Source organism: Coenobita brevimanus, unplaced genomic scaffold (assembly GCF_032717465.1).
Source record: "Coenobita brevimanus isolate Jiangsu-jjx unplaced genomic scaffold, ASM3271746v2 jjx.HiC_scaffold_2785, whole genome shotgun sequence".
Taxonomy (NCBI): domain Eukaryota; kingdom Metazoa; phylum Arthropoda; class Malacostraca; order Decapoda; family Coenobitidae; genus Coenobita; species Coenobita brevimanus.
In genome coordinates this window covers 135,916-145,000 of record NW_027643747.1, presented here as the reverse complement: position 1 = coordinate 145,000, position 9,085 = coordinate 135,916, and the positions used below count along the sequence as shown (strand labels likewise).

Below are 9,085 nucleotides of genomic sequence, written 5' to 3'. Positions count from 1 at the left end.
ATATATGGTTAGTTTCTTTTAATTACCTGTTGGGTATGAGCAAACAGGTCTCTTGTTTCATTACATTTCAGCATACACTCAAGAATCCTATTTTGGCACATTAACCATTTACCTTCCCTACACATCAGTCAGGATTTTTTTTATTATTCATACGTACTCTAGCAACACTTAGAATTATTATATATCATTTTAGTTATACCAAATATCACGTTTTCTTTCGCCCCTTCTCACTAAAGAGAACTTGTGGTAAGAGATGTAGGACTAGTGTATTTTACGGTGACACTAAGACATGCGAGGAAGTAAAGGAGCGTTGTGGTGTTGATGTGGATGTGGAGTTAAGTGGAGAGACAGACAGACAGACAAATGAGGAAGTAATGGAGCGTTGTGGTGTTGATGTGTGGAGTTATGTGAAGACAGACAAATGAGGAAGTAAAGGAGCGTTGTGGTGGTGATGTGGATGTGGAGTTATGTGAAGACAGACAAATGAGGAAGTAAAGGAGCGTTGTGGTGTTGATGTGTGGAGTTATGTGAAGACAGACAAATGAGGAAGTAAAGGAGCGTTGTGGTGTTGATGTGGATGTGGAGTTACGTGGAGAAACAGACAGACAAATGGGGAAGTGAAGGAGCGTTGTGGTGGTGATGTGGATGTGAAGTTACGTGGAGAGACAGACAGACAAATGGGGAAGTGAAGGAGCTTTGTGGTGGTGATGTGGATGTGGAGTTACGTGGAGAGACAGACAGACAAATGAGAAAGTAAAGGAGCGTTGTGGTGTTGATGTGGATGTGGAGCAAGGTGGGGAGACAGACAGACAGACAAATGAGGAAGTAAAGGAGCGTTGTGGTGTTGATGTGGATGTGGAGCTAGGTGGGGAGACAGACAGACAGACAAATGAGAAAGTAAAGGAGCGTTGTGGTGTTGATGTGGATGTGGAGCAAGGTGGGGAGACAGACAGACAGACAAATGAGGAAGTAAAGGAGCGTTGTGGTGTTGATGTGGATGTGGAGCTAGGTAGAAAGACAGACGGACAGACAAATGACAAAGTAAAGGAGCGTTGTGGTGTTGATGTGGATGTTCTGGAAAAGTGCTCAGAGAAGTACCCTGAGATGCTCTGGGCATGTGGAGATAATGGAGTATGAGAGACTGACTAGGAGAGTTTGTGAATGAGGTGGAGCGAGAGATAGGGAGTGTGTGGCCGAATTAGATGTGTAGGGATGTGGTGGAGAGGTATATGAATGAGGGTAGTGTGAGCTGGAGGGAGGACAGACATGGAAGCAGTTTGTCTGTGGCTACCCCTTCCAAAATTAAGGCGTCTGACTATACACAGATAAAAAGATATAACGTCCATAGTAGATTAAGAAGGTCATTTGGGAGATGTTTTATCCATCTGCTGTTATGGCTTCTGTTGAGAACCTAATTAGAGAGTGACAGCTAGAATTAATCCTGCATAGCACTTCTTCGTGACTAGCATCTTAATATAGTTTATTTCATGTAGCTCAGTGGCAGAATAAGAGAGTGCTGCGGCTCCACTCACATAGCACTTTTTCGTGACTACTGACTTTTTTTTTTTTTTTTTTTACGTGTCCGACTCTGGGCAAAGGCTCAGGGCCTATTTCTTGGGGGCAGTCACCTATCCCAAGGCCAAGTAGTCCTCCTACACCTCCACATGTCACCACTTCGGCGCTAACACCCACCGTCCATACTGAATACATGCTAGGGCTGTCTCATACAGGACTGGTGTACTGGTATTAGCGGGGGTACTTTTACGACATGTCGGCGGGTCATCTGGTAGATCAGGAAAGTCTGCTTTTTAGGAAATTCAAATCCTTAAACTGTTCCCTGCCCCAGCCGGGATTCGATCCTGGGTCCATTAGGACTGCAGGCCGCCTCTCTACCGATTCAGCCACCGCCTCCCCCATATTCCAGCGTTAAAACAGTTATCCTCATTCCTGCCTCGTCCTTCCACCCTCGTTACTAATGCCCATAATCTTTAGTGCATTTGCTTTATTTATTGACCAACTAGGCGATGCAGGTGACCCTTTGGATGTTAATTATAAAGTCAGGCTTAACGAAGGAGGCTGGGGAAGGAATGGGGTAGTGGAGGTGAAGATGAAGTGATGGGGACTTGAAAGTGACGGGAATGAACTGGGGTTAACTTGGAAAGGAGGCTTGGAAAGGGATAAGGTTCTGTAGGAGGAAATTAAAGATATCAAGGAAAGAGATAAAAGAGAACGTAACTGACAGCATGAATCACTGTGGTGGATGGAGAAGCAGCTGGAGAAAGGAAGGCTGTGGTTGAGGAAAGGAAACAAAACATAAGTGGAAAAGGATGACATCAAAGGTGAATCGAGTGAGGAGAAAACTGTATGTGGCTGAGAAACAACTGTGGAAAGAAATTAGGTGTAGTACTGTAACTCCAGTTCATCTGAAGGCGAACACAGTGCATTCTGAAATTGCTTTTCGTCATTGTAGCACGCCTCTTATGAAGGCTAGGGAGGGAGCTAAAGGACGTTTGTGTAACTGGGCAGCATAGACACATGATTTTAGTGGTGCCACCTCATTAAGGGGTAGCGGGGAGGAGTAAGGTAGTTAGAGACATCGTTGCAGGTGATGGGTATCTAAAAGAGAATAATTAATTTAGTATTGGTTGAGGGAACGTTGTTGGGAGATGAGGAAAGTGTGGGTTGTGAGGGAAAGAGAACCAGATTATTGGAGAGAGATGTGAGATGGAGAGGTGAATGATGCAGTGGAGCAATGTCTTGGGATTGCAGGAGGTTTGAAGAAATAATATGGATGACGAAAGAAGCAGGGTACTGGAGGTAAGGGATTGGATTTTAAGAGAAACGGAAGAAATTGATAGGGATCTTGTGCAGAGATGAGTCGGGCAGTGGGTTGCTACCTGTTGGAGAAAAAGATGAAGCTATGGAGATGAAAGGATAATATTTTTGGAGAAAGAAATGTGAAACTGAAAGAAATGGTATGGTGAGAAAATGAAGTAGGTGTTGGTACAGGAAAGAAAAGGGTACTGAGGAATGAATGCTGGTTTGCTGTGGAAGGGAATAAGGCAACGGGCACTGGAGCGGAGGGGTTGAGGAACGGAAGGATACGTTGGGGAAAGAACTGGGGTTGGCTGGAAAGGGAATTGATAGGTGTTGGGGAATATGTGGGCAGTGGGGGAAAAGACTAATACTTTGGAAAAAGAAACAGGATAGTGAGGAGAATGGGATGGTGAGGAAATGACACAGATAAGAAAGAGGACTGTGTCTGGAGTTGGCAAAAAGAATGAAGCGTCGTGGAGGAGGAAAAGGTGGTGGGAAAAACGATGCTGGATGATGAAGACTAGTGGGATGAACTAGGATTTACCAATGGAAGGAGCTTGGGAAAAAGATGAGGTAGTTGGAAAAGGGATAAAATAGTTAGAGGCAAGGAATGAATGTTAGAGGGAATCATATGGCGGGATACACTAGGGTTGAACGAGGGGGCAGAGGTAGAACAGTGTTAGGAATAGTGTAAGAGTTTGGGGAAAAATATATTTTTCAAGAAAGAAATTGGAGAGTGGGAGAATCATTGTACTAGAAAAATTACAGTTTCAAATGATTAAGCCAGATGGTGTTGGTGAAGGGTTGATGCTGCGTGGGATGATGCGAGGAGAATAAAGCACTGGGGTTGAGCAACGGAAGTAGCGCAAAAGAGTGGGAGTAATGTGTGGTTGACTGAGGAGGGAGTTGTAAGGTATTAGGAAAGAAATGATGCTCATTATCTCACCACACTACCACACTGTACGACCTGCAGCTTGTCTTCACGCCACTCACGATGCCACTATTTTCTAACGCCAAACCGAACAAAAATGCATAGCAACTACGTCCCAAATTTCAAAAGGTATTCCTCCACTAAATACGCGGTGAGAGATCCTGCCAGTTTGACTGACCCTCGTAGCACCTTCTGTCCCTCACAATTTGGCCCTCTTCACAGCTCCTAGGTCATCGGTTACCCTATAAAAATTCTGTGTTATAGAAAAGACTGAGGGTTCTAACCATTAAAACTTGAGAACGAATTATTTACTTCACTCTCATCCCTTGGCTGTCCAACTCTCTAATATAAGAGTTAACCGTTACTCCCAGTCCTTCATTTATGCAACAGGTCAACTCTGGAACTGTCGCCCTCTGTCTGTGTTTCCTGCTTCCTATGATCTCCAGTCTTTCAAACGGAGTGTGTCCAGGCATCTCGAAATGAACAGATCTTGAATTTGGCTCACTTTTGTATTGTTTTTTTTTTTTTTCTTTGAAGGAATTGTTTGCGGGCTCCTGGCCTTTGGTTCCTTGTTACTCGCATTAAAAAAAAAAAAAAAAAAAAAAAAAAAAAAAATAGCTGGTACTACCCGATTTTCTCGCCACTGGGAAACTTCCTAAAGTTTGCAGGTGGGTAGCAAACAAGAAACAAACTATTTTATAATTAATATGAAAATTATCCCTGCCACTGCAGTGATAACCCTACCGTACTTGGCCATTGTCAGATGATTTTATTCAGCCTAAGAATGATCCTTAGGAATAATGGAACTAATGCAGGTAGTTTCTAAGCCCTTTCATTACACACCTTCCGTCTAGTCAGCGAATCGCTTGACGTCGGGTGCAGTATTATCCATCAGTATCATCGCACTCAAGGAAATACAGAGATAATTTCTTGTGATCCTAGATAATTTTCAGACGTCGTTATCACCACCATAACAACATTGCCACTAATCCTTCACTACCATGACCACCAGGTGGGATTAATAAGAAGCCAGATGCCATTAGAACAAAGTAATTCAGTCAGTTCCACGGCAAAATTGATTGAGAGGCTCTTTCCATTTGTCTCCATTCCACTCTCTCCCGTCTTGTCTCCCCGTCCTGCTGTCTCATCAACTGTGCCTTCTGTCTCCACTTCCATCCTATCTGTCTGTTTTTCACATTACAGTACTCTAATACAACCCTCGTGTCTCTGTTTATAACGTGCCGCGATGCCCCTCCCTCCATTCCTTCCTGACTTCCTGTCCTGCTGTCCCCATACTGTTTCCCATCTCCTGTCTCTCTCCACCATGCCCTTTCTATCTATGTGTCACTTTTCCCTGTTACATAATTTCTTGATCTAGTTTTCTGTTTGTTGTTACCCTCCTCATGCCTCTTCCTCTCTTCCTGCTTCCTTGTTCTGCTGGCACCAGAATGCTGTCTAACTGCTTTCTGTCCCCAGCACGCCGTTTCTCTCTCCTTAGCACCATCCTCTGTTCCATCCTTTCCACCTCTGTTTTTATCTGTTCCCACCACCACACCTCACCCTTCCTGTTTTTTGCCACCTCCATCGATTCAGTCTCCACCGAGCCTTCTCAGAGAGTCAGTCGGTCAGTCATCAGTCTGCTGTTCTCAAAACACATCAAATTGTCTCCTGTCTATTTTGCCGTGTAGAAACAGTCACTTATCATGTACAAATTCTCGATACGTGATAGCCAGCTTTCCACTGTTTCACTCTTTCTTAACACCTCGTTTGAAAAATCTATTCTGATGTTCATGTTATATACATATATATACCGTATATATATATATATATATATATATATATATATATATATATATATATATATATATATATATATATATATATATATATATAAGATAGATATCTTTGTATTTATACATTTAAAAGTCTCTCATGAGATGAATGATATTTCTAAAAAATAGCCACAACAATATATACAGCAAAATTCGTCATCGTCCAGAAATCAATTTCACCTTCCTATAGCATATAAAAGTATTCTCGACTCACTGCAGCAGGCGGCTGTAGAGAAGGTTAAAGGTGATGGTGGCAGCCAAGTGACGGTGAAGGAAAGAATGAGAGATATTTCTCTGTTCCCGGCCAAATAAGTGAGTCCCGGACAAACCGGATCCATAAAACAAATAAGCCCCTTTGATGCAGCACTATACTCGGTTCCACGGAGTCTGACGCACAGATTTTGCCAGCTGATGACAGGCGGAATTGGTAACACTGCGCCGTGTCCTCGGGCGGTGATTGGTCAATCTCCATCGTATTTGAACGTGCGCTAAATTGAATTTGTATTCCTACCAACCTCCTCATCTATTTGTAAGATACAGAATTATACGGCTGCAGATTAATGCAATGATATCTTTAGTGATAAATGTCCTTTTTAATTTATTAGAGATAAACCTGAACGACACTGATAACAAAACTAAGGCGCTACTGGACACATACGGACAACAGTTAAGGACAGAAGCAGGCCTAATGATAATTATGTTTTATTTATTTATATTGTCATTTCACTATGATTAATTTCGTTCACACTTCACGCGGTTTAATTGTAGCGGCATGGTACAAGTTATTATTTTCTCATGGGGTTTCCTTTTATCTTTCCTTTACTCCGTCGTTAACAAATACTCGGTTCATTCTGCAATAATGTAATCCATTACTTTCCGGATCTCTCTCTCTCTCTCTCTCATGAAATGGCTCAGGAAAATAAACACCAAACGTATTACTGTAAGAAAATTTTTTTACTGAATCTGACTATGAATACAAACAAAATAATGTAGCTCTGTAAAGCAGCTGTTACCTATGAAGGTATTGAAAATGTGTGTTTATTAAGAACAGCATGTATTGACCCCAGTGAGATTGTGTGTGTGTGTGTGTGTGTGTGTGTGTGTGTGTGTGTGCTCACACAAATCATAATCAAGAAAAGCTAAGCATATCTAAGGTAAGGTTGTATATTTAGGTCTCCATATCACTTTCCTCTTCACTTGGATCGTCCACACTACTTTCGTCAGATGCCACATTAATTACAAAATTTTCAACATAATGATCTTGTGCAATGTCCTTGGCCCTGAATTCAGCCTCAATTTTTAGTGTGTGGTCGATGCATTTCCGGTAATGTTCAGATGTTATGTTGTTGATTGCCTCGTAGGCTATTTGCTCAATTCTCTTCAGGCACTGGTTACCATTAGAGTTTTTCTGCTTCACTTCAGTTTTCACCTGTGCCCAAATTAGTTCAATGGGGTTCAGCATGCAGTGGTAGGGGGGTAGCCTGAGTACTCTATGTCCGTGACTAACTGCTATCTGATCAATTTCGTATTCTTGCTTTGACTTGTGTGTTTTACAGATCTGAAGTAACTGTACTTTAGTAGCAGAGGGATCATGGGAGATGTTGTTTGAAGCTAACCACTGTAGTAGTTCATCTTTTCTGCTGCTGGTTGTTGGCACTTTACAGGTGAATTTTGAGTGGTATGGTGCATTATCTAAAACTATTAGTGATCCTTCACTGATGCTGGGAAGTAATTGTTCTTGGAACCAGATCTTGAACCGTTCATGGTCCATAGCATCATGGTAGTCCCCCTTTGATCCATTCTTGGACCGGAACATCAAAAGAGCTCCAGGTATGAAGCCTTGGTGACCACCAGCATGAACTATGATGAATCTGGCACCTCTCCCCGTCTTAAGTTTAGGGCCAGCTGTTCCGTCTGGATCAGTCCAACAACGCTCAACACAGATGTTTTGGTTGATCCATGTTTCATCCAAAAAGACCACCGGACGGGGATGGGAACTTGCTCTGCTGTTGTTCATTTCTCGAAGGTATTCTTTTCTGGCTGCCACAATGTCCTTCCTTTCCATCAAAATTTTCCTTCCACTTTGCACCTTCTTATACCGAAATCCCAGTTGTCTTATTATTCTAAATAATGAAGTTCGACACCCCTTGAAACTGATAGGAGGCTCCTGGACTTTCTTTAATAAAGCCGAAATCGTTGGCAGTTCACCTCGTTCATAAAATGCCAGCAGCTCTCGTCTGATGCATCCTTGGTCAAAACTGTCCAGATTTCCTACGATGGGTGATGGTCGTACACGTTTAGGTGGTGAACACATTATACCATTCGGTGACTTAGAAGCCTCTGCTATTATCCTCTGGATAGTTCTGTAGCTGACTCCAGTTGCTTTTGCTGTCTTCAGTGTTACCTGTAGTTGTGTTTCACACTGACCCTCCCTTGTAAAATATCGGTGAACGTTCATTATAATATTTCGTCCCTGACTTCCATTTTTGTGAGGGGACCGTTGGAACTTTTTGTTAAGGCCTGTGTGTTGCTCTGTACTTGCAGTGCAGGTGGCGGTAGTATTAGTGGTAGTGGTAGCAGTAGTAACAGTGATGGTAGTAGTAGTATTACTACTTGTTGTTGCTGTAGTTGTTGTTGGTGTTGTTGTGGTGGTGGTGGTAATGTCATGCTGGGTCCATGCATGTTGTCCAATACATACCTGCCGACAAATCTTTATTTCAGGCAACACATCCTAAGCAGGAATATATTAAAAATAAACGAAAAACCTACAGATGAACCCGTCAATCGTAAAGATTATACTATATATAAATAATTTCATACTTCTAACAAGTATGGGAAACCTATGCAATATTTGATTCTTGTGCTGCTTTCTGTTATAATATACTGTAGGTCATTAATTATGCAGTGTTTATGGCACTATTTAAAAAGGATTTTGGGCAGTCAAGTCTTTTGACATGGTTATTACAACAGCTTCATAAATTTTAAAGGATGCTTACGTAATGTCTATATAACACAACTAAGAAAATCTACAGATATTTTTTGCTCCTTTCTGTTATCCTACCAGCCAGGGCTACGTAAGTTGTGCGGGCGTTTGCAGCTAGCCTACAGGCCATATTCGGGCGCTATCACGTTCGCAAACATGGCCTGCTGTCTCGCTCGCTATTACCTCTACACCAGCACTGCTATAACTGATTGTACCTATTCGTATAATCGCTCTTCCTTAGTACTATTTATTACCAACAAGTAATGGAACTACAACCCACGATGAATATTAACACGACGGAAGAGTACAGAAAGTATTTGCTTGAGAACAATTTTTGAATTATGAACTGTACATAGCATCATCACACACTACGACTAAGATAGGACTAAAGTTAGGACTAAAGATTCCAAAAATTCTTACAGTAGATGAGGTAATGAAGGGCATGGTGTAGACTGTGACAGTGTAGTAGTAGTGGGAAAAACATTCGAGCCTTCAAAGGACCTACGAAACCACCTTGCTCCG

At 42.1% G+C, this 9,085-nt stretch overlaps 1 protein-coding gene across 1 annotated transcript; it reads right to left on the bottom strand.

Annotated features, from left to right (window-relative positions):
• Window positions 1–2,832: 2,832 nt before the first annotated feature.
• LOC145390067 (uncharacterized) lies at window positions 2,833–7,597 on the bottom strand. Its single transcript, XM_080265141.1, has 2 exons — window positions 6,766–7,597; window positions 2,833–2,897 (listed from the first exon to the last, which is right to left on the bottom strand). Exons 1-2 carry the CDS (start codon window positions 7,595–7,597, stop codon window positions 2,833–2,835), a joined length of 897 nt encoding a protein of 298 aa, XP_080121267.1.
• Window positions 7,598–9,085: the final 1,488 nt, after the last annotated feature.

What these genes read in the sequence shown, in the direction of transcription:
- LOC145390067 (XM_080265141.1), bottom strand. Translation starts at nt 7,597, where the DNA reads ATGAACAACAGCAGAGCAAGTTCCCATCCCCGTCCGGTGGTCTTTTTG. An exon ending in CGATCCAAGTGAAGAGGAAA is followed by an intron (nt 2,898 to 6,765) that starts GTGATATGGAGA and finishes TTTCTCCAACAG; the next exon opens with GTAGCAACCCACTGCCCGAC.